At 47.6% G+C, this 24,999-nt stretch overlaps 1 protein-coding gene across 3 annotated transcripts in view; it reads left to right on the top strand.

Moving 5' to 3' along the window:
• The first annotated feature begins 91 nt into the window (after positions 1-91).
• Positions 92-24,999, top strand: part of SZT2 (SZT2 subunit of KICSTOR complex) — a 52,450-nt gene continuing 27,542 nt past the window's right edge. For 2 of the 3 annotated variants that reach the window (XM_055586143.1, XM_055586142.1), the window contains exons 1-14: positions 92-192; positions 12,340-12,465; positions 12,763-12,936; positions 13,233-13,403; positions 16,686-16,817; positions 17,577-17,718; positions 18,127-18,233; positions 21,747-21,957; positions 22,142-22,312; positions 22,672-22,906; positions 23,095-23,224; positions 24,159-24,301; positions 24,550-24,702; positions 24,835-24,949. In XM_055586143.1, the coding sequence (XP_055442118.1) occupies positions 166-192; positions 12,340-12,465; positions 12,763-12,936; positions 13,233-13,403; positions 16,686-16,817; positions 17,577-17,718; positions 18,127-18,233; positions 21,747-21,957; positions 22,142-22,312; positions 22,672-22,906; positions 23,095-23,224; positions 24,159-24,301; positions 24,550-24,702; positions 24,835-24,949 (2,037 nt within the window). In that variant the 5' untranslated portion in view covers positions 92-165. Of the gene's footprint in view, positions 193-12,339; positions 12,466-12,762; positions 12,937-13,232; positions 13,404-13,604; positions 16,219-16,685; positions 16,818-17,576; positions 17,719-18,126; positions 18,234-21,746; positions 21,958-22,141; positions 22,313-22,671; positions 22,907-23,094; positions 23,225-24,158; positions 24,302-24,549; positions 24,703-24,834; positions 24,950-24,999 lie in introns of those variants that run through there. The other variant, XM_055586145.1, reaches the window with a different exon arrangement.

Raw genomic sequence — 24,999 nt, 5'->3', positions numbered from 1 at the left:
GGGCGGTGCCAATCACTTCCTCTTCCGGTTCCCAAGTCAGCCAATTAGAAAGCCAGAACTCGACCCTCCCACTCACTTCCGGCCCCGCCAGTCGCGAGACCTCCGGGTCAGGGGTCAGGAGCGGAGCATCGTCTCTGGCCCGGGCCGGCGCGGGAGGGCTGTGTGATGGCCTCGGAGCGCCCGGAGCCGGAGGTGAGGGGCGGGCGGGCGCAGCGCTGGGCCTGGAGATCCGAGGGGGAGGGTCCGGCGGCCAGGCGCGGCCGTGGCCTCCTCGGGGTCTGGGGGCCGCCTGGCCCTCCTGAAGGCCCAACAGTAGCATCTCCTCACCCCTACTTTCCTCGCGGGGGCTAGAGGAGGAACTCGTGGCTCAGTTTTGTTTGCCGAAATTTAATCCACGACTCTCAACTCTACGGCTCTTGGGTTCTTTGACCTCGTAATGGCATTCAGAAAATCTGTATTTTGATCTTCTGTTGCAGTTTCAGTGGACAGGTTTGCCGGTTGCTGCATCTTTCAAATATTATTGGAATGCCATAAACAGCATAAATTAATTAGGTTCTAGCGGAATCCCAGGGACAGAGGAGCCTAGTGGGTTGCTGTCTTTGGGGTCGCACAGAGTCGGACACGACTGAAGCGACTTAGCAGCAGCAGCAGCAGCAGCAGCAGCGCTCATGCTTTTGGAGAGCAGCTTAGATTTCATGAAAAAACGTTGGGTTCAGAGTGAAACCTCGTTCTAGTATTGGCACTGCCCTGTAGCTATCTGTGCAACTTTGGGCAAATCTTGATTTCCCGGATCCTGTTTTCTTCTTTGTAAAATACCTATCTTCTGATCTGTTGTGAGGATCACACGTTTTAAATCGGAAAATGCAAATGAAGCATCCATTAACTACGAAGGACCATGCAAGGAACTTTTGTATACATTGTGTGGTTCAGACTTGTGCAAGGAAGGTGACAATAGCCATTTTCATTTACAGACAAACTAAAAATCAAGAGAAGTGAAGTACCTTACCCAAGTGCTACTCTCAGCTGGGGAGTAGCAGAGCTTTGGAATTAGAAGTGTAAAATGTCAGATTTGGAAAGAAAACATCACTAGGAGAGGTACCCAATGTTACAGAACATGTGAGTGGATGGGAAGGGTGAGAGGTGTATAATCATGAAATGAGTCCTTACCTATTGAATGCTTACTGTGTGCCAGAGACCAACTTAGCGCTTTACCAATGTCAAAGATTACTCTCAACCCTACGAAGTAGACACTGTTATCCCCATTTTTCAGTTGAGGAAACTGAGGCACGGAGATTTTAAGAGTAACAAAGTTGCACAGCTAGTAAGTGGCAGAGCCAGGACTCCAAAACAGGTGGTCTCTTGTAGATCTTGTGTTCTTAGCCGTAATGTTTACAGTGCAAAAAGAAAGTGGCCACAGGATGGTAAATCTCCAGTATTAGGATTTGATGTAATGAGACCCAAGATTAAATACAACTGTAGGAAACTACCCTATTAAAAAGGATCAAATGTGCTCACGGGGCTGGTGGAGTAGCCTATGCATCAGAAATACCATTACTGAGGAATACTCAAGGAATTTGAAGCATGTTTTGTGGATTAAAATGAGAAGACATGGAGGGATGTTGTGAAATACAACAGACCTTTCATGCATATAGTCTAAAACAGCATTATCCAATGGAAACCCAATGCAGGCCGTATATGCCAGTTTTCTGGTAGCTGCTTAAAGAGGTTAAAAAAAATAGGTAAAATTAATTTATAATAATATATTTTCTTTAACCCCATATTTCCAAAATAGTGTCATTTCAACATGTGATGAATATTAAAAATTATGAGATATTTAATGTTCTTCTTTTGTACCAAGTCTTTAAAATCCAGAGTGTATTTTACATTTAAGCATATGTCACTTTGTGCTAGCAACATCGCAGGTGCTCAGTAGCCATACTGAGCAATGCAAACCTAAAATAACTTGAATCAACACATGTTCCTGGCAGTCTCACTCAGCCACAAGTTCATTTGTTAAATTCTTGATTTGCATTTCTGAAAATATTACCCCAGAAGGTAAAGGGAATGAAGAGTTCTGCCCCTTGGCAGAAAAGTGACTGACTGTTAGAGGTTATTATAATCCCAAGAGAGAAAGATTGAGCCTAGTCAGATTTAAGAAGTCATCATTCCTCAGATACTTAAATGATGTGTGCTGTTATGGACTTGGAATTGTGCTAAGTATCAGGGTGGATAGGAAGCAGTGTAAGACACTCTTTATTTTAATGGGGTGAACAAACATTGGATTATGATAATAAGTGCCTCAAAGGAAAAGTACAGAGCGAGTGAATGTTTAACAAGGGTTCTTAACCTAGTTGTTAAGTGAAGTGGGTGGATCCTAAAGCCTTCTCAGAGGAATGACATTTAAGCATGGAGGAGTGGAGGGTGGCAGTGAGGAGAGGTGGAATACATTGCAGGCAAAGGGAAATTGACAATCTGGAGGGAAGGAGGAGGAGAAGGCAATGGCAACCCACTCCGGTACTCTTGCCTGGAGAATCCCATGGACGGAGGAGCCTGGTAGGCTGCAGTCCATGGGGTTGCGAAGAGTTGGACACAACTGAGCGACTTCACTTTCACTTTTCACTTTCATGCATCATTGGAGAAGGAAATGGCAACCCACTCCAGTGTTCTTGCCTGGAGAATCCCAGGCACGGGGGAGTCTGGTGGGCTGCCGTCTGTGGGGTCGCACAGAGTCAGGCACGGCTGAAGCGACTTAGCAGCAGCAGCAGAGAAGGAGGAGCTGTGAGCCTTCAGAGAACTTAGAGGAAGCAGCTGCTCATGTGGGCTCGGTGACAGTGAGAATAGCTAACACAAGTGCTTCCTGAGTTACCATCTAATACTTGGGAAATCCCCGTGAAATCAGCACAGTTATTATCCCTCTTTCACAGGTGAGGAAACTCAGGCACAGAGAGTTTAAGTAACTTCACCAAGGCCTTATTCTAGTAAGCAGTGGAAACAGTGTGTGATCTTAGGTGCTCAGACTCAGGGGGAGGTGGGTGAGAGAGAAGACAGATGAAGAAGATCCAGGTTGAGCCATGCTTGAGGTTCAGGACTTTGGCATATGTACAGTGGTTCAAGGGCAGGTGAAAATTCTCGTGGAACTCTGTTAACAGAAAACAGCTCAGGGGTTGGAAAAGGCTTCAAGAATAATTTGTACCTTAACCACCAAGGGACAGGGGCAACAAACAAAAAACAAATTAATGAGATGGACGTTGTTTCCTTCATCCTGGCGTACATAGTGTGCAGCACATGCCTCATGTCTTATTCAGCTTGCTATAAATGGTATGTAGGCCTCAATGAATGTTCCAGAATGATAGGCTTTCTCTATCATTGTCTGATTCTCCTGGTTAATTGCCACAGCATCCTTCTGAAATAGACATTCTTATTCACATATTACAGAAGAAACTGAGGCCTGGAAAAACTGACTTGTCCAAGCTCAGTTGGATACCAAGTAGTAGAGCATACTTGAATCCAGGTCTCTGCCTTCAAAACCCTGCTTTATTTTTGCCAGACAACTGCAGTGTACTTCAAACTCAGGAGGATTCAGTGCTATGCTATGCTATGCTAAGTCACTTCAGTCGTGTCTGACTCTGTGTGACCCCATAGACAGCAGCCACCAGGCTCCCTGTCCCTGGGATTCTCCAGGCAAGAACACTGGAGTGGGTTGCCATTTCCTTCTCCAATGCATGAAAGTGAAAAGTGAAAGCGAAGTTGCTCAGTCGTGTCTGACTCTTAGCGATCCCATGGACTGCAGCCTACCAGGCTCCTCCATCCATGGGATTTTCTAGGCAAAAGTACTGGAGTGGGGTGCCATTGCCTTCTCCGCAGGAGGATTCAGTATCAGGGATTAAATCTCCACGTAAGTGTCAGTGCTGTGAGAACACAGCTAACTCAGGAATTCTCAACCAGTGCAGTGGAAGAATGACTTGGGGGAAGCTCATGAAGTGTACACTCCTGAGCCCTCTCAACTCTTAATTCATTTGGTCTCAGGTGGTGCCCAGGTTTCTGCAGTTTAACAAGCACCTCAGGTGGTTCTGATGCCACTGGGTCCTTGGATCACTCTTGGAAAAATACCACTCTAGCTGCCTGAATTAATTCTTGAATCTTTTGGTTTTGATAAATTGCATCTTGAAAGTGAAGAAAACTTAGAGCTGATGTTTGTGAAAATGTAGTTGTTGACTTTGAAGGATACATACAAGGGGGAATGTTGCAAGAAGGCTCGAGTTAGGAAATGTTCCTGGTTTCAAGAGTGTGGATTCTGTAAGAACCGATTAATGAACTAGACTTCAGTTTGGCCTTGAAGAGTTAGTCCGTCATTCAAAATAACCTTTGAAACAAGGTGGAGAAACGGAAGCTACACAGTACTCGAATTAAGCAGCTTACTAACAAATAGTCTGAAGAAAGTCTTCTAATGGGACAGTGCTTGTCTGTACCCTCCATCTGCTGTATCCCCCTTTTCCTCCTCAGTCAACTCTGCTCAACCTTCAGAGTCACTTTCTCTTAAGACCCACCTCTGAGTCAGGTTACTTTGTTACATGCTCTCATAAAACCACATTCTTATCCTTAGGCACACCTAGTTTGTATTAATATAATAATTAGAGTGATTATCTAATTGGTTTTTTTTTTCATTATAGGGTAAATTCTGTGAGAGCAGAGAATGCCAATTTTTGCTTTCCATCATATCCTTAGGACCTAGCCCCATGTTGGCACATAGCAGACTCTCCATAAATTTGTTGAGTGACAAATGGATGCATACTCACCTTACCTTTGTCCTCTTTGGACTTGGATAAGGACTTGATGGCATCATGATTGAATCAGCAGGCAAATTTAGCTGTAAAGAGATTTACTAGAAGGCAAAACAGCAGCCTAAGCTTCACAATAGAATAATAGGCTGGGTTTATCCAATGTAATAGGACAAATTGAATAATTGTGTGTGTCCAAAAAAAGCCAGCTGCATTAGGACAGAATAGGGGATGTGTCTAAGCAGCAGAAGCAAGAAAGTCATAGAGATTTCTTGGGTCAACAGCATGGTAAAGCTTTCCCCAAAGTAAATAGAATGTGGGATACTCTGAATCTGTGCCTTCACCTGGGTCTTATACTCCATTTTGGCATCCACATTTTAAGTTGAAAAGTAGACCAGCCAGAGTTCGTTCATGGGCTTGTGATCTAAGATATAAAATAGGAAACTGAAACCATGCTGTTAGAGATACACTTAAGGAACCTGGAGATGATTATTGTGGAGCAGCAAATACTCAGAACCATCATCAGATATCTGATAGATTCTCCTTTGGCAGAGGGTCAGATTTTCCCTCTGTGGCCTCAGGAGGTAAAACCCAAAGTGAGTTACATATTTTCAAGAGAGCAGATTTCAGGAGCAGGTCAATGTAATATCAAGAAGACAGATTCTGGCTCAGTGTGAAGAAATTTCTAATTCTGCCAACCAAGTGAGGGTGAGCACAAAAAGCTGAAGTGAATGGCTGTGCAGGACTTCCTCCAGACTCAAAGCAGCAGCACCTTGTTACTATTAATACATGCATTTATGTGGCACTTTTAACTTTACAATGTGCTTCATCCATCATTGGGATAGGTGATGATATTTTATAGAGGAGGAAACTAAAGTTCAAGGCCAGAGAGTCTCAGCTGTCAATACTGTCATTGCATCTAAAACAAATCTATTAAGAGTCTACACCAGAACCACCCCCCGCCCCCATTCCAGAATTGTACAGAAGAACAAAATATCAGTAAAGAACATACTAGTAGGGGGAAAAAAAAACTTGGTAAAAACACCTTTCATGGAGGCAAAGGAAAAATCCAAACAATAGTTTTTCCACAAAGCAGATGAGGAAGGATAGGAGTTCTTAAATAACAAAAGCCAGATGTTGATAAAGGTGAAAAATTTGGAATCACTGGTAAGATACTAAGAACATAGCTTAAAACAGAGAAGAGAGTGAATATAACTTGTGGGAGCTATTTCTCTCATACATTCATTCAACAAATATTCCATCCCTAAGTGTCTTGGCACTGTGCTGGTTGCCAGAGATACAGCAAAGAACAATACAATGTAGACAGCCCCGCCTCCCCGCCGTGTCTACACTTGTTGGGGAAATCAACATTTAAAAGTACACAAATTTTTCAGTATTAACTCTGGTGGGTGCTATGAAGAAATCCAGGCCACTTTGCGAATGCCTAACAAGATACCAAACAGTACAGGGAATCATGGAAAGAAAGGTTCGTTTATTAAGCCCAGAGTGGCCAAGATTTTAGTCCTAGAAGATGAAGTGACCAGGTGTCCCCAACTCTCCTTATGGTGCTGACACGTAGACCTGTGCTCTCCCTCCTTTAACCCTGGCCCAGTATGGGCCACAAAACTCCTTTCCTGGCTACTTCCTTGCACAACTGAAACAAACTGGCATTTAAAAAAAAAAATATCTTTACTCACCACCAAAGAAGAACAAAAGGAAAATAGCATGGAGACTAGTGTTATGATGACCTCACCTTGAGAAGAGTTGTACTGCCTATGATTGGTTTTAAATGTTGCATTTGCTTTGCTTAGAACATAGAGTGAATTCACTTATTCAGCAAAATTGTATAGCGCATCCTATTGCCAGGCCGTGCACCAGACTCCGGGGATAGAGTGATAAACAGAAAGGGCTGCTGAACTGGGATATCCTTCTTATTCTGATAATTCTGAACCCAACCCAGCCTTTTTCAAGATAAGAACCGTGGCACAGTCAACATGTATACAAGAGAGGTCACTAAGACCACACAGCCAATCCAGAGGGAGAGGTTGCCTAGTTTATAAAAGTAACTCATTTTGAGACCAGGGATCAGAGAAAGAGGGCTTGTAATTGCTGCTATTTCCTTTCAAGCCAATTAGACCCCGTTTGTCTTTTTAAGAGTTTGGCAATAAGAGCATTCGATTTGATGGGACCTTCTGAGGGGAATGATGGTTAGAAATGATAGGAAATAACTATACCTGATTTCTCTAGCTACCAGAAATCATCCTGCAACCTACTGGTTTTTTTGGTGTTACCTTAAGCATCCTTGACACCTTTTTTTTTTTTGGTTACTTTGGACTTCCCTGGTGACTCAGACAGTAAAAGAGTCTGCCCACAGTGTGGGAGACCTGAGTTCGACTCTTAGATTGGGAAGGTCTCCTGGAGAAGGAAATGGCAACCCACTGCAATACTCTCACCTAGAATATCCCATGGATGGAGGAACCTGGCAGGCTATAGTCCATGGAGTCACAAAGAGTCGGAGACACTGAGTGACTTCACTTCTCTTCCCTACTTTGATTAATCATCAGTTCTTGTCCATCTTAATATAAATATTCCTTAAAGTGCAACTGAGCTCACTTGTCTTAAAGGTTAGTTCAACTGACTTTTCCCAAGACCGTCAGTGAAAGGCAGTGGTGGTTTTACATTCTAGTACAGCTCCTTGTCTCAGCAGGGAACAGGCTCAAACAGCTCACAGAACAGCTACTTTGAGTAGCTGTGCTGTAGGCCATTGTCATCTCCCCTGGTTATTAGGGGAGCTTTCTAAATCATGTGGTAGCCAGGGGGGGATTCTTTTAAATGCAGATACAATAATACTGCCCTGCTGAAAAAAGATTTAGGTAGCTTGACCTAATTCTTAGATAAAATCCAGAATCCTAGCCAGGGCCTACCTCAGGCCCGTGCAGGATAACAGTATAACAGTGGTATTTCCCAAAGTGTGATTTTAGACAATATAGAGACAACACAGAGTAATACTGAATCACATCACATTGATGTTTAAATTGTCTTTTTGAATTATGTCACAGCATCCTTTATAAACCTCCATCATGTTCCTTCTTGTAACCATTTTAAAACTTTTCTGCTCCTAAGTCCCCAGTTTGATCCATATGTTAAGCTCAGTAGAAGGGCTTTCAGCTCATCAGGCATGGGCTTGACTTCTGACCCTGTGCCTACAAATTCTAGACCACTAGACCATTCAGGTATGACCTAAATCAAATCACTTACAATTATACAGTGGAAGTGACAAATAGATTCAAGGGATTAGATCTAATAGAGTGCCTGAAGAACTATGGATGGAAATTCATGACATTGTACAGAAGGCAATGATCAAGACCATCCCCAAGAAAAAGAAATGCAAAAAGGCAAAATGGTTGTCTGAAGAGGCCTTACAAATAGCTGAGAAAAGAAGAGAAGCTAAAGGCAAAGAACAGGAAAGATACACCCAATACCCACCTGAAAGCAGAGTTCCAAAGAATAGCAAGGAGAGATAAGAAAGCCTTGCTCAGTGATCAATGCAAAGAAGTAGGGGAAAACAATAGAATGGGAAAGACTAGAGATCTCTTCAAGAAAATTAGATACCAAGGGAACATTTCATGCAAAGATGGGCACAGTAAAGGATAGAAATGATGTATACCTAACAGAAGCAGAAGATATTAAGAGAGGTGGCAAGAATACACAGAAGAACTGTACAAAAAAGATCTTCATGACCCAAATAATCACGATGGTGTGATCACTCACCTCGAGCCAGACATCCTGGAATGTGAAGTCAAGTGGGCCTTAGAAAACATCACTACGAACAAAGCTAGTGGAGGTGATGGAATTCCAGCTGAGCTATTTCAAATCCTAGAAGATGATGCTGTGAAAGTGCTGCACTCAATATGCAGCAAATTTGGAAAACTTAGCAACGGCCACAGGACTGGAAAAGATCGGTTTTCATTCCAATTCCAAAGAAAGGCAATGCCAAATAATGTTCAAACTACTGCACAATTGCGCTCATCTCACATGCTAGCAAAGTAATGCTCAAAATTCTCCAAGCCAAGCTTCAATAGTACGTGAACCATGAACTTCCAGATGTTCAGGCTGGATTTAGGAAAGGCAGGGGAACCAGAGATCAAATTGCCAACATCCATTGGATCATTGAAAAAGCAAAAGAGTTCTAGAAAAACATCTGCTTTATTGACTATGCCAAAGCCTTTGACTGTGTGGATCACAACAAACTGGAAAATTCTGAAAGAGATGGGAATAGCAGACCACCTGACCTGCCCCCTGAGAAATCTGTATGCAGGTCAGGAAGCAACAGTTAGAACTGGGCATGGAACAGCAGACTGGTTTCAAATAGGGAAAGGAGTATGTCAAGGCTGTATGTTGTCACCCTGCTTATTTAACTTATATGCAGAGTACATAATGCAAAATGCTGGGCTGGGTAAAGCACAAGCTGGAATCAAGATTGCCAGGAGAAATGTCAATAACCTCAGATATGCAGATGACACCACCCTTATGGCAGAAAGCAAAGAAGATCTAAAGAGCCTCTTAATGAAAGTCAAAAAGCTAGCTTGAAGCTCAACATTCAAAAAACTAAGATCATGGCATCCGGTCCCATCACTTTATGGCAAATAGATGGGGAAACAATGGAAACAGTGAGAGACTACTTTTTTGGGGTTCCAAAATCACTGCAGATGGTGACCATAGCCATGAAATTAAAAGATGCTTGCTCCTTGGAAGAAAAGCTATGACCAACCTAGACAGCATATTAAAAAGCAGAGACATTACTTTGCTGACAAAGGTCTGTCTAGTCAAAGCTAGGGTTTTTCCAGTAGTCATATATGGATGTGAGAGTTGGACTATAAAGAAAGCTGAGCACCGAAGAATTGATGCTTTTGAACTGTGATGCTGGAGAAGACTCTTGAAAGTCCCTTGGACTGCAAGGAGATCCAACCAGTCAACCCTAAAGAAAATTCTGAATATTCATTGGAAGGACTGATGCTGAAACTCCAATACTTTGGCCACCTGATGTGAAGAACTGACTCATTGGAAGAGACCCTGATGCTTGGAAAGATTGAAGGCAGGAGGAGAAGGGGACGACAGAGAATGAGATGGTTGGATGGTGTCACTGACTTGATGGACGTGAGTTTGAGCAAGCTCCGGGAGTTGGTGATGGACAGGGAAGCCTGGCATGCTGCAGCCCATGGGGTCACAAAGAGGTGGACACGACTGAACGACTGAACTGAACTACAAATTCTGCTAAGCCGCCTAACTTTTTTGGATCTCCACTTAACTTCTGTTAAATGTGTTGTGTGAAGACTGAATGTGGTTACGTAGGTAAAGGGCCTAGTGTTGAGCCTGGTCATAATCTGTAATAGTTAACTTCTATTGTGTTCTAACTAAGTGCCATGCACTCTGCTGACGACTTCATATGCATAGTTTTCCTTCATCAGCAAAACAGCGCAATTCAATTGGTATTAGGATTGGTGCTGGTAAATCTAATACCAGTACTATCTTCATTTTACAAATGAGGACACTGAGACTTATATAGGTTAAGTACCTTTTCCACAATCTCACTGCTAATAGGAGGCTGAATTGGGATTCAAACCCAGGCTGTCCGAATCTGAAGTTCTTATACTTAACCTCTACAGTGTTCTATTGAATGTATTTTAAGTACTCAATAAATATGTGTTTCTTCCCTCTTCCTCCTTCTACTCTCATCCCTGCCGTTTTTCAATGTCCCTTTCTGTATTTCTTTCCCCAAACTTTAAACTTTTTATTTTGTATTGGGATATAGCTGATTAAAAATGTTGTGGTAATTTCAGGTGAACAGTGAGAGTACTCAGCCATATACTTATACGTGTATCCATAGCTTCTATATCTCTTTATGCTTGCCTTCTGTCTTGGAGAGAAAGGTCTTTCTTCATCATTAGTCGTTGCATCTCTGCTCTCCAAACTCTTCTCCAGCATCAGATATCCATCATTATTGCTTTTCCAGGACTTTTTCCATCTCTTCTTCATGGGTATTTCCCCATTATTGGAGAAAAAAAAAATCTTCATTTCAACATCCCATTTCTCAACAGGATATCACTGACTTTTGCTCACTTCCTCGTAGCCTGGCATTTCCCCCCTCACTAGGAACATGGGAAGAGAAATTTGCAGTTTGTCTAAGTAGGAGAGGAGAGTAAGCTTTTCATCTGAGGCAAGAGTAAGGGAGTAAAGGATGTTACTGATAAGGGTTAATCTTGAGGAAACATTGAAGAGTTCAGGCCAGCTGACCCTTATTTCTCTGCAAAACTGTAGGCAGTTTCATCTGCTGGGACCACGGGAGTAGGCAGATTGTAAAACCTGAGGGGACTAAGGAAGGGTTGCTGAGCAGGAAAAGGTGAGATGATTGGTAACGTTCTCTAGAAGTGGCACCACTGGCAAGGTGGGAAGCTTCTTTCCGTCAGAGTGTACAGCCGGTGCAGTGTATGTGTGGATAAGGAAGAAAGTTAAATTCATCCTAAGTCAAGAGTTGGCCGGGCTTTTGTCGCGACAGGTGAGGACACAGGCAACGGAACAAATGGTCGTTAGGACACTGTTGAACTGACTGCCTGTGAGGCAACGGAAGGAAGGAACTGGAGCGTTGACAGCTGAGAAGGATGGGGAGGGAGACTGTGACCCACAGAAGTTGGGTTTGAGGTCTTCAGTAGGCTTGCCATTCACCCAGTGAAGAGCTCTCACTCCCTGCTGTTGTCAAGACTTAATAGGAGGAACTGCCGGGCATTATTGAGTGTCTGTTCTGTTTTAAGCAATTTGCTGAGCACAGGGACACAAAAATAGAGCAAGATGCAATCCCTGCCCTCAAAGAACTTAGAGTTTATAGGAGAAACTCACATATCCATTGAAATGTACAAAGGTCACTTGATCTGCATAGATGTCTTTAGAGGGGAAATGGGAACCAAGAGATGAGAATTGAATCCTTGGGAAGCCCATTGCACTGAAGTGGGGGTAACCATTTCACCTCTGCTGCCTTGCCTCTCGGTAATGGATTCCGAGCTTTTTGGACAAGTTACTTGCACTGTGATCTATGTGTACTGGCAACTAGTAGATTTTTAAAAAATACTTATTTGGCTCTGCCAGGTCTTAGTTGTGGCCACACTAATCTTTAGTTGCAGCATGTGAACCCTTAGTTGAGACACATGGGATCCAGTTCCCTGCGTGCATGCTGAGTCACTTCAGTCATGTCCAATTCTTTGTAACCCCATGAACCGTAGCCCACCAGGCTCCTCTGTCCATGGGATTCTCCCGGCAAGGATACTGGAGAGGGTTGCAATGTCCTCCTCCAGGGGATCTTCCTGACCCAGGGATCAAACCTGTGTCTCCTGCATTGCAGGCAGATTCTTTACCCATGGAGCCACCTGGCAAGCCCCTAGTTCCCTGACCAGGGATCAGACCCAGGCCGCCTGCATGGGGAGCATGGAGTCTTAGCTGCAGGACCACCAGGGAAGTCCCTGGGACTAGTGAATTTTTATAGATTTTTAAAATATCTCTTTATCCCTAGGTGGAAGAAGCCGGGCAGGTGTTCCTGTTGATGAAAAAGGATTATCGAATCTCCCGAAATGTTCGCCTGGCTTGGTTCCTCAATCACCTGCACCAGACTGTGCAGGCCACACCCCAAGAGATGCTGGTGAGGCCCAGAAACACGCACAACATGAGGGCTGACCCGAGGGTCTGTTTTGCTTTTTTAGGAGAGTGCTGGACACAGGAGGGGAGACTAACTCTTGAGGGGTCCAATTCGAGGAGGGGCGCGTGACCTCGCCCACAAAATTTCACAGGGGAAATTTTGTCTAGTCGTTTCTCCAGCTTGGAGAAGTACTTGGTTGGGTTGCAGGAGGTAGAGCCAGTGGTGTGTCATTTTGGGTCTGGAAGTCAGGTCCTGGAGAGAAAGGGGCGACTGACTCTTCCCTCTTCTCTCCATCATCAGCTTCAGTCTGAGCAGGAGCTGGAAGTCCTCAGTGTCCTGCCTCCCGGGTGGCAGCCAGATGAGCCGGTGGTCCCCAGGCCCTTCCTCCTTGTACCATCCACCCGGGTCACCTTCCTGGCCTGGCAGTATCGGTTTGTCATTGAGCTGGACCTCAGCCCATCTACCGGCATTGTGGTAAGGGGTTGGTTGAGGGGAGGCAGTGGGAAGAAAGGATTGGGTAGGAAGTGAGAAGTAAGAAGAGGTAGCCTGAGATAAGTGAAGAATGATCCCACAGTGGTACCACGGTGGAAAGGAGACAGGTGTGTGAAGGAATGGTGGGTGTTTGAAGACAGAGGCCATCCCATCTGTGCACTGTGTTGGGGGGTATGATCAACCTTGAGAATCTCAACCCCAGAAGCTGCTTATATCTGCCTTCTGCTCGGGGCTGTGTTTGGTTACCCTTGAGAGACCTTTCTTTGCATTGCCCTCAGGATGATTCCACAGGGGAGATCTTGTTTGATGAAGTTTTCCATGCCCTCTCCCGCTGCCTAGGCGGGCTGCTCCGGCCCTTCCGAGTGCCTGGATCTTGTATTGACTTCCAGCCTGAGATCTACGTCACTATCCAGGCCTACTCCTCCATCATTGGCCTGCAGTCCCATCAGGTATTGCATCCTCTCTCCATGTCTGTATCCTCAGACCTCATTTTGGGTAGTCCACTGACCAAGTCCTTATCCTGTCTCTACTCTCCATGCTCAAAGTCCCCAGCCCTCCTCAAACCTATTCCTAGTCATCTCTGCAAGTCTCTCTCCTCTTTAAAAGTGTCTGTTGCTCTGGCCTTAAAGGGCCTTCCCATAAGCATCAGGTGAGTTGGCACTGACTGGACAAATGCCTCTCTCATTGCTCCTGTCAGTCTCTGGTTCTGCTCCTGGACGTCTCTTCTCTCCCCTGCTCCTTTTAGTTCCATCGGAAGACTTGATACTGTCCTAACTCCTTGCACTGCCTCTAGGAGATGGTCTTTTGGGACAGTTTTGTGGTTTTGAAATATAACAAAGACCCAGAAACATAATTTCTTCCAAGGAGAGAGGAGGGTCATTTTTCTTCTGAGCACCTGTGAGCTGTCGGGTGTTAATGCTGACCATACAGATAATTACAGGCTTATGCGACACCCAAACAGGCTATCAGAAGGCACTCCTTTTGGAGAATGGCCAAGTCTGTTACTGGAATATCTGTTTTGGGCTTAGATAAGTATTGGCCCAGTTTCCCCTCATCTGCTTGTAACCACCCTTAACTCATTGGTAGGGGCTTACCCTGAAACTGTTCCTGATGGCTGCATTGTCAGCTTAGCTATCAAACTGGCTTTGAGAGAGGAGGATGCAAGAAACAGCATCTGAGGAGCTGAAATATGCATATGGCATTGGGTACATGCCTGGGTCCCAGCCCTCTACCCAGAATTAAAGTATTCTCCTAGTGCTGGTGTTAGGACTGTTGGTGGTGGACTACATCCCCAGGTAGAGATCAGGCTTTGCAGGTACTCATGGTCAAGGTGAGAAAAGTTTAGATGTTAGGTTCACTTTGATAAACACTTAGTGAAGCCCAATCGATGCCAGGCCTGGGCTAGGTCCTGGATGAATCAGACCCTGTTCCTGTCCTACTGGGAGGAGTTGAGAGCTTAGTGGGATAGACAGATATTGAAAGAGATAATTTCAGTTGAAAGTGATAAGGGTACTGATAAGTTATGACTCAGGTGCTGTGGGAGCACCCAGCCAGCCTGGAGCAGCAGCAGGAGAGACTTTTGGACCAAGACATTTGAACTGAGTCTTGAAGGATGAATTGATGTTAATTATTGAAAACAGAGGAAATGGGCTTTCCAGGCAGAGGGGCCAGCAGAAGCAAAGACATAGAGCTGTGAAACTGCTGTCAGTCACAGGGGTTCTAGGGAGCCACATGTTACTCAGCTGGCCACAATGAAGATTGATGGGAGGGTTAGGAGGGTGGTAAAGGGGAGACTAGAGAGAGAAGCGGGGGCAGAATTAGGAAACGCCTTGGATGTCATGGCTAAGAACTTGCACTTTATTCTACAGGGGAGTTTGGTGGTAAAGAGCATCTGTATCTGCAGATGCCTCATGTGCTTCCTGGCTGTACCCCTTACCAGCTATGTGTTCTTATGCAAGTTACTTAACCTCTCTGTGCATCTGGATCTTTTCTCCAAAATGGGGATGTCACCAATATTGCATGGTTACTGAATTAATACGTATCAAGCATTTGTTAATAAAACAATGCCTGTCACACAGAAAACATGCAAATGTTAGCTACTGAAATTATTAGTCACAGGTAGTAGAGAACTGTTGGAGGTTTGGAATGTCAGTGACAGGATCAGATGTGTACATTAGGAAGATGACGCTTGTTTGTGACCAGTGAGAAGAACTGGGGGCAAACTCTGGACTAGGGAGAACAGGCGGAAGATTATTGCAGCATGGCAGAGGAGGTGCGTTCTGAACAAGGACAACCACTGTGGAGAAGACGAGGACTGAGAGCTTAGGTAAGCCTCCAGGGCCACTTGTTACTAAGTCAGCTAAGAAGTGAGGCAACTTCCTCAAGATGCATCCTGCTGTTTTTCAAAACAAAAAGTTGTCACGTTTATACTATATGCCCTTTGAAGGAGATTTGGAAAATATATAAAATGTTTTTTTTAAAAACCTACAGAACTTGCTCGTAATATACCTCTCAGAAATAGCTATTTTTGACATGTTATGGAATGTCTTTCTTCTCTTTGAGTATGTGTTTATTTCCCTCATCACCTCTACTCAGTCCAGAGACAGAAGAAACATCAGGCTTATTCCAAACACCCAGTTCTACCTCCTGCTTTTTTAACATATGATATGGGCATTTTTTCCACATCACTAAATATTTTTTTGAAAACAGTTTTAAATGACTGCCTCTCTTAATATTTTATCGTGTTTTTGTCATTATATATTTAGCCAAACTTTTGTTGTTGGACCCTTAGGTTGACTCAGTTTTCACTCTTCTGAACAATACAGCTCTGAACATTTTGCTCATCTTTTCACAGCCCCAGTTCCCAGTCTTCCTCTCCTCACAGTCAGGCCTTTAGTCGTCCAAAGTCCCGCTCTGCCCTCTTCTGGCTGTCCCCACGCACTGGCCCAGTTCTGAATGGAGAGTGAAGCAGTAGCTGTTGGGTGGGAGGGCAGGAGTTGGGGAGAAGTGGGCAGATTGTAGGAGTGTGATGAGAACAGGGAGAGAGGAGAGATCCCAAGGCCACCACAGGGGCTGCCAGGTCTGTATCAAATTTTTAGGATGGGAGAACTTACTCACGTTGAAAGTAGAAGGAAGGAAACCCCATGGAGAGAGAACCAAGATGTTAGACAAAAGATCCAAGATTAGATGGAGATATTAGCTTTGGGGAGAAAAAAGAGGAAGAGGAATCTTCTTCGGAGCCTGAAAGGAAGAACAAGAACACAGGTAGATCCAAATGCCTGGCAAATGCTGAGGGTGTTTTCGGTGGGTCAGAGAGTAGTCACCCTGAAGGTTAGGGTGAGTGGGGAGTTCCTGTTGACTGGTTTCCTTTCTCTGTGAAAATGGTGGGTGGGAGTTATCTGCTAAGGGTAAAGAGAAGCAAGGAACACTCGTTGGGGGAATAAGATTCTAAGCTTAAGAAAGAGAAAAGATCTAGAGCAGCTTCTGTGTGCAGTGCTTGGAAATCAACAAGAATAAGAAAGTATGAGTCAAAAGAGGCTTTTCCTGGCCAGATAGGGCAGCTTGTAGACGATGTCCCGGAGGCCAAGATGGAGGAAACTGGAAGATGTTAGTGGCGCCCCCATACTGGAGCTTGGGGCAGCCCAGTGTGGCAAATAAATAGGGAGGCCAGAGGGGTACTGCCCGGCGTCCCCCTGCCCTTCATGTCTCGCTCTTGCCCTTGTGCTTCTCAGGTGCTGGTCCAGGGCTGCCTCTTGGAGCCTTCCCAGCAGGAGGTGTTCTTGCAGCAGGTGTATGCGCAGCTCTGTCTCTTTGAGGATAAGGTGGCCACCATGCTACAGCAGCAGTATGACCGCCAGAACCAGGTATGTGGGAGGAAAGCAGGTAGAGGCCGCTTAGAAGGAGGAGCTGTTAAGGGACAGAGGAAGGACAAGCCAAATGTCATAGAGGGAAGAGACAGCAGGAAAAAAGGGCTAAAAGCCAGGGGCAGAGGGCGCCAAGGAAAGAAGTGCCAGTGAGTGCACACAACAGGTTCCCTGTTGGAAGAAGGCTTACTAGACTCCCCAAGACACACACTGCTGCTGGGAGAAAATGTGGAGGCTGTTTGCTTGTGTTTTTTCAGTCCTGAATCTTCCCCCCCAGTGGATCTGAGAAGGTGATCGTGGGTGACTTTGATTTCCACTATTTTGTATAATCTGGGATAAAGCTGCTTGGGTTCACCACAGTGCACTCTCCTGTTCTTTTAGATATCTGAGAAGTAGCCAGGCAGATGGCGGGTCTGTGTGTCTGAAGACTTAATCTGATTGATGTATTAATATATATCATAATGGCAATGGAAGAATATGTAAAGGGGGCCTTACTGGCAAAAGGTAGGGAAGGCCTGCTCCAGGACAGTGAGGTGCTTCACCTGGTGCTGGACGCCCTGCCCATCTGAGGATCGGCCTCCAAGCGCACAGCAGGGGAAGGAGCATAGTCAGGACTTGGCCACACAGTAGGGGAACTGGAGAGCTCATAGGACTAGGCCTGTCTGGCCTGGGCAATGCTAGACTATCAATTCTGGCTTTGCTGTGGATGGGGTAGCAGCGCCATCTGTCCCATTCAGTCTTTTCTGTAACTTGGGCCAGACCGAGGACCAGTCCCCAGACTCGGGGGAGCCCTCAGGCCGGAAAGTGGGCGTTTCCATGGTGACAGCTGATCTTGGACTGGTCAGTATGATTCGTCAGGGCATCCTGGCACTGCAGCTGCTGCCCTCCAACTCCAGTGCAGGTCAGTAGGAGGAATGTTGGTGAGATTGGGGAAACGGGGGTACAGGAAGGGTGGGTGGTATTATCAGCAAAGATAGAAGTTCCAAAGGATTGGTGGGCCGCAGGGAAGTGCGTCTGTTTCCTTGTTTGTGAAAGGTAAGTGTTCAGTAGTGTGTATCTCAAGTACCCCCAGCTCTGACAACCAGCAGGGACCCTGGTGGGAAGGAACAGAGCTCCAAGATCACCTCTTGGGAGGAGTTTGGGACCCAGTCCTTGAGAGGTTGAAGCAGGAGAGAAGGGGAGAAGGAAAGGTATTGGAGGATTATAAAACACAGTGGTTGGTGGACACTGAGGTCCTGTCCCTTGGGAGCCTCCCTGTGACTCTGATCTGGAGGGACCCCAGGTCTGAGTCTGATGCTTCCTGCTCCAGGTATCATTGTGATCACGGATGGAGTGACCAGCATCCCCGATGTTGCTGTCTGTGAGACGCTGCTGAACCAGCTTCGCAGTGGCACTGTGGCCTGTTCTTTTGTGCAGGTAAGGACTTTCTGGGAAGGAGGAGAGGAGAGTATCACACCTTACCAGGTGGAATGTGGCTGGTTACTTTCTTGTAGGCAGTGGTTTCCCAGGTAAAGCCAATAGCATAGTTCTGGAGGGATGGTGGGGATGGGGAGGGAGCATCATGTCTAGAACAGGATAGTAAACTGGTGGGAGAGGATTCTCATCTTTGTTCTTTCCTTAGGATGTGAGAGACAGCATGTTATAGTAAGAAGAATCCAGAATTTGCTGTCTGGCAGTCAGTTCCAGTCCTACCTCCCTCATTAGATTTAGTTATTCCTGTTTCAGTTGCAAGGGTCAGAAAACCCAGCTCAAACTAGCTTAAGCAGAGGAGGGAGTGCATGTATTCAGGGACCTGCAGCCAGTTTGGATTGACAGGCTATAGGATAGAAGGCAGAGAGCTGTGGAAAGTGAGGCTAGAGGGTAGGCATAGGCCAGAGCATGGAAAGGCGCTTCTGCTGTGTTAGAGGAGTTCCAGCATAATTGTGTGGGTGATGCTGATAGAGGGAAGGAAAGTCACTTACTGGGTTTATGTTTTATAAATGTCACTCATTGCTGGGGGAGGGACAAGAGTGGAGGCGGAGAGGCTGTTAATTGCAGTGGTCAGATGAGAGGATCAGGACTTAAACTAGGGGAATTCAGGGTAAGAGAGAATGGGGGGTAGCATTAAGGAAATGAAGGGGCGGCATCAACATGACTTATGATTAGCGAGATGTGAGGGGTGAACAAGAAAGAGGGGCTAAGGGTGTGTCCACGTTTCTGACTTCACTGATGACTGGGAGCCAGCAGAGTCAACAGAGCAGCAGTTGGGGCGGGGTGGACAGGACGCTGAGGCCAGGTGTGCGCACATGGTGCCGGGGCCCGTGTGTCACCTTTGCAGTCTGGCACGCCTGGCCGGGATCCTGGCTCCACTTACTGGCTGTGTGATGTGGACACATCACTTCCCTTCTTGGGTGGATTCATTTGTAAACAGAGATTGTAATAGTACCTTCCTCAGGGGGTGGGGTGATGCATTTGAAGGGTTTAGCATAGTGCAGAATTACATAGTAAATGACTGCTATTCGCAGCCGTTAGCGGTCGGACATGTAGATCAGATACTCAGGAGTCCATACTAATTGAGAGTTAGGATTTGGGCAGCCTACACATGGCATTTGAGAATAGATAAGCACCCCCAAAGAACTTGGGGGCTACTGGGGTTTAAAGATCTTTCATAGAGAGGGGGCCCAGCAAAGAATGAAGAGGAAATAATCAGACAAAAACCAGAAGGCTCTGGTGTCAAGAATTTCAGGGTTTGGGGGGAAAAAGGAGTACTTCACAGCATGAGAGGCAATAGAGAGATCTTGTACAATGAGGAATGAAAAGTGCCCTTTGCCTTTGGCAATTAGGAGGTTATAGAAATTTTTTTCGAGGCTACTATAGTCAAAAGGCGGTGAGAGAAATGATTGCAGTGTGTGGAAGAGTGGATAGAAGGGAAGGATGTAGAGACAAGTGTTGACATGTGGAATCTGGTTGTTCAGATCAAGGGAGGAGCAAGCATGCTCGAGAGAGAGAACGGCAGCCTGAGGGGAGGATAGTGTGGAAAGAGAGGGGTGTTCTGATTTGTGTTTTAAGCTAGAGACTTCATGTTTCCAAAGGGCCATGGTGGAGCAGAGTTTGAAAATAAAGGAAAGGAAGCTGGATGGAGTGAAGTTCCTAAATTAACAGGAGGACGGTGGCTCAAAAAATAAATTGAGGGATTCTTGGAGCAGAAGAGTGTCCTTGCTTCTCTGAGACTAGGATAGAAGTGAAGACATGTGCTGTGAGGGAGGGAGGCAGAGGTGAGGAGGAGGAATGACGCTGAAGACCAGCCTGAAGGACCAGCTGGATTGGGTGTCATACGTTTTGGTGTGGCGCCACCCTACACAACTGTGCAGTTTTTCTTCCATTTGGGATCCGACCAGTCCATCCTAAAGGAGACCATCCCGGGTGTTCATTGGAAGGACTGATGCTGAGGCTGAAACTCCAATACTTTGGCCACCTCATGCAAAGAGTTGACTCATTGGAAAAGACCCTGATTCTGGGAGGGATTGGGGGCAGGAGGAGAAGGGGACGACAGAGGATGAGATGGCTGGATGGCATCACTGACTTGATGAACATGAGTTTGGGTGAACTCCGGGAGTTGGTGATGGACAGGGAGGCCTGGTGTGCTGCGATTCATGGTGTTGCAAAGAGTCGGACACGACTGAGCGACTGAACTGAACTGAAGATCTCATTTGGGATCTGGGTATAGAGCTTGTGATCCTAGTTGGGGTTTCCAGGTGGAAGCAGAAAAATGGTGAGGAGGGCCTGGGAGTTGAGAATGTTGCATAAGAAGTTGTTTGAACATGCGGTCCAGGCTGGGTTGTAAAAAGAGGCCCAGGAGGACGTGGATAGATTTGAAAAGAGCAAAGGTTCAAGGCCTAGGAGTCTTAATGGGATCAGAGAGCAGCAGGAGGAGGAGGATGAAAGGAACTTAAAAATGGGACAGAGTTATGTGTAATCAGGGATGTGGCAATTGAGTTCACAAAGAGGAAGTAGTTCCAGGTGAAGTCAGGGGCCAGTGTGTAGCTAGGGGGCAGGTGAGTGGAATAAAGTTCTTGGAGATGAGGGTTAAGGAGCTGAGTGGCCAGGAAATTGAATGAACCATCTGTAGGTGTCCCCATCTCTGATCTCTAAAGCCTGATGATCTGAGGTAGAGCTGATGGAATAATAATAATAATAGAAATAACTTGCACAGTAAATGTAATACAGTTGAATCATCCTGAAACCATCCCCCTCAACCCTGGTTCATGGAATAATCATCTTCCATGAAGTTGGTCGCTGGTGCCAAAAAGGTTGGGGACTACTAAATTCTAGAGTATACCTCCAAAGGACCAAGTAGTAAACATTTTCAGCTTTGTGGGCCATATGGTTGTCCCAGCTACTCAGCTGTGCTCTTGTAGCCTGAAAGCAGGCATGGACAGTAGGAAGATGAATGGGCGTGCTATATTCCAATAAAAGTTTATTTACAAAAATAGATACTAGACTAGAGTTGACCGCAGGTTGTATGTGGTTTGCTAGTCTCTGATCTATAGGTTTAGTGCTCAAACTACGGTCCACAGACCAGCAGCCTTGGCATTGCCAGGGAGCTTGTTAGAAATGCAAAATCTCAGGCTCCCACCCCAGACCTCAGGTGCTTTGTGTGCACCCTAAAGTTTGAGAAGCACCCTGTCAGACACTGCAGTCTTAAGATGATGATAGGAATTTGGTGAGCCATTGGCCAAAATCTTAGTGAATTGGGGTCAGGCTGGTATTTGATGTGGGGTGAGAGGGGTGTGGCCAGGTGGCATTGGCTTCAGACAGAAGGGCTCAGGGAAAGAAAGCTGCCGCTGTGCGGGCCAGGGATGGGAGCTGCCATCCAGCCCAGTCTCTTCTTGCACTTTCTTCTCCATTGTCTCTCCTGGAGCTAGGTCTCTACTTGCTCACTTTCTTCAGGTGGGAGGAGTTTACTCTTATGACTGCAGTTTTGGCCACGTACCCAACGTGGAATTGATGAAGTTTATCGCCATGGCAACATTCGGCTCCTACCTCTCCACTTGTCCTGAGCCCGAACCAGGCAACCTGGGTCTGACTGTCTACCACCGGGCATTTCTCCTCTACTCCTTCCTGCGCAGCGGGGAAGCCCTGAACCCTGAATATTACTGCGGTGAGGGGCAGACTGGGGCAGGTGTGGGAACCCGGGGGATCCTAGTGTGGACCCAGAGATGATACAGGGATCTGTCTAGGGCTCGGGTCCCCAGGCAGTGTAACTGGGCTGACGACTTCACCCTGTTCTCCTCCATCAGCTGACAGGTAACACTGTCCCCTGCCCCTTCCCTGCCGGCCCCTAGGCTCTCAGCACCGCCTGTTTAATGAGCACCTGGTCTCCGCAAGCAGCAACCCTGCCTTGGCCCTGCGCCGGAAAAAGCACACTGAGAAGGAGGTTCCAGCTGACTTGGTCAGCACCGTGTCTGTGCGGCTTCGAGAGGGCTACAGCGTCCGAGAGGTCACACTGGCCAAAGGTAAGGTCTAGGCCCTGCTGTATCCCACACGTCTAAACAGAGCAGGAGACCCCCGTGTATCATGCATGGCAGACTCTGCCTGTCACTTGAGCTGGGCTTACTTCTCTTCGCATTTAGCTTCCCAGTTCCATCTCCTTCTGTTCCAGGTGAGTCAGCTGAGAGTGGTGTAGTGTCCTGGACTTAGCTTTGTTTTCAGATTTTGCCTGCGAACTTCAGTTTGTGTCTGTTGGCGGGCTCTGGGCCTGCACCCTGTGGAACCAGGCTTGGAACCTTTGGCCAGGCTAGAGTTGCATACTGTAGGTGGAGGTTGTGGACAGGACCCAGTCCCAGGCCCTCCTCCCCTCCTGCTTCCCCTGAAGGCGGGTCCCAGCTGGAGGTGAAGCTGGTGCTGCTGTGGAAACACAACATGCGCATTGAGTACGTGGCTACTGCACCCTGGCCCCTGGAGCCTGAGGGCCCTCGAGGCACCCGGGTGGAAGTGACAATGGAAGGCGGTTATGACATCCTGCATGACGTGTCCTGCGCGCTGAGACAACCCATTCGCTCGCTGTATCGGACCCACGTTATCCGGCGGTTCTGGAACACGCTGCAGAGGTAAGCAGGGTCGCCGCTCAGTGACGGAGGCCCCACTCGCTGTGTGGAGGGGCGGAGGTGTGAAAGCGGGGCTGGAGAGAGTCACCCTGAGCACTTGGGCTTGTGTCCAGACTCCCACGTGCCCCTGGGGCTCCCCTCCCCTGACTCCCCAGAGGCCGGGGAGGCTCAGGGTGGCCCTTGCTCTGCAGCATTAACCAGACGGACCAGATGCTCGCCCACCTGCAGTCTTTCTCCTCCGTCCCAGAACACTTCACGCTGCCCGACAGCACCAAGAGCGGAGTGCCTCTCTTCTACATCCCACCCGGCTCCACCACCCCGGTGAGGGGGCCCTGACGCACGTTCTCCCTGTCCTGGGCTCACCCTCTGGAGCCCAGAACCACGTTCATTTTCCTCACCTCTCAAATCTGAGGCCCCCAAACCAGGACCCTGAACTTTAGCCTTCAGAGCCCCCTCCTCCCCACCCCCACCCCCCGCCCCAGGGGAGGAAAGAGTCTCTAGAGAAAGGTGACCCTCCACGGATCACTGGAGTCCAAGGTCAAGACTTGCAGAATGTCTCGGTAGGGGTCTCCCAGCCAGCTGCAAGCCCTTTTGCCATCTCCACATGCACCCTCCAGCCTGCCCCGCACTTCCAGCCAACCACGACTGCTGTGCTTCTCAAGGACTGTGGCTCCGTTTGTCTTTTGCTTTCTCCACACTTGGCCCCAGCTGTCAGCCTAGCACTGAGGGGCTGGGGGCTTATTCCACCCTCATGAGGGTATGAATCATACCCTCTTCCTGAGGTCCTGCCATCACTCAGAGGCTTTCCCCTAAAGTCAGTGATGGAAGTTCCATCCTGTGTCTGGATTCAGCTTTAAGAGGCCACCCTGCCTGTCCCTGGGCTCATTTGTCTTACTCTAGCCAGTGGTCCCCAACCTTTCTGGCACCAGGGACTGGTTTTGTGGAAGACAGTTTTTCCACAGACTGGGGTTTGAGGGAGTCGTTTTGGAATGATTCAAGTGCATTACATTTATTGTGCATTGTATTTCTTACTATTATTTCAGCATTTCCAGCTCAGACCATTAGGCATGAGATTCTAGAGGCTGGGGGCCCCTGACCTAGCCTTCCTATTGGAGGCATTTCTGCCTCTGTCCCAGGCGGGGCTGAAGGTTCCTTTAGCCTTACACCACTGCCGCCTCTGACCCCCCCCCCCCCCACCACCACCCCAGGCTCTGATGCCCTGCGGAGGTCATTCATGACCTCTTCGTGCCCCCAGGTGCTGTCGCTTCAGCACAGTGGCTCCGACTCCTCCCATGCCCAGTTTGCTGCCTATTGGAAGCCGGTGCTGTCCATGGACGCTAACTCGTGGCAGCGCTGGCTGCACATGCATCGCCTGGTGCTCATCCTGGAGCACGACACGTGGGTATCCCTGGTCGGGCCACAGCCGGGGTGGAGGAGCAGGGCGCGGGAGGGACGCGGGGTGACGGGAAGGGAGGCAGTGGATGAGCCTGTACCGACTTGGCCAAGGAAAGCTCCAGCCATCCTAGCCCTCCTGCTCTTGAGCCTCCAGACCCTCAGACAGGGCCTGGAAGAGAGAAGTAGCAGCCTGTCCCCCTCCCCCACGCCTGGGCCCGGGCCGGCTGACCTCACCGCACACCCTCTTCCAGGCCCATCCCCAAGCACCTGCACACCCCGGGCAGCAACGGCCGCTACAGCACTGTCCAGTGCAGGATCTCGCACTCCTCGCTGACCTCCCTGCTCCGTGACTGGAGCAGCTTCGTGCTAGTCGAGGGCTATTCCTATGTGAAGCTGCTCTCCAGGTGGGCGCGGTGATGGCCCCTCCTCCCCCCATCCCGTGTCTCTTCCTCTCACCCCAGACCCTCTCCCTCCTTCCTCCTAAACCCATCTTCTCCCCGCCGAGGGCTGCTCACGGACCCTCCATTTCTCCCCAGTGCCCCAGACCAGCCCCCCTCCTCCTTCTACATGGTCCGCATCATCTCCAAGGCCCCGTGCATGGTGCTCCGCCTGGGTTTCCTCATCGGCACACCAGCACAGGCTCGGCACAAGGTGAGCGGGGCCCCAACTCACTCTCCGACCCACGAGCCCTGGAGTGTCAA

Source organism: Bubalus kerabau, chromosome 6 (assembly GCF_029407905.1).
Source record: "Bubalus kerabau isolate K-KA32 ecotype Philippines breed swamp buffalo chromosome 6, PCC_UOA_SB_1v2, whole genome shotgun sequence".
Taxonomy (NCBI): domain Eukaryota; kingdom Metazoa; phylum Chordata; class Mammalia; order Artiodactyla; family Bovidae; genus Bubalus; species Bubalus kerabau.
This window is presented reverse-complemented; position numbering and strand designations above follow the sequence as displayed.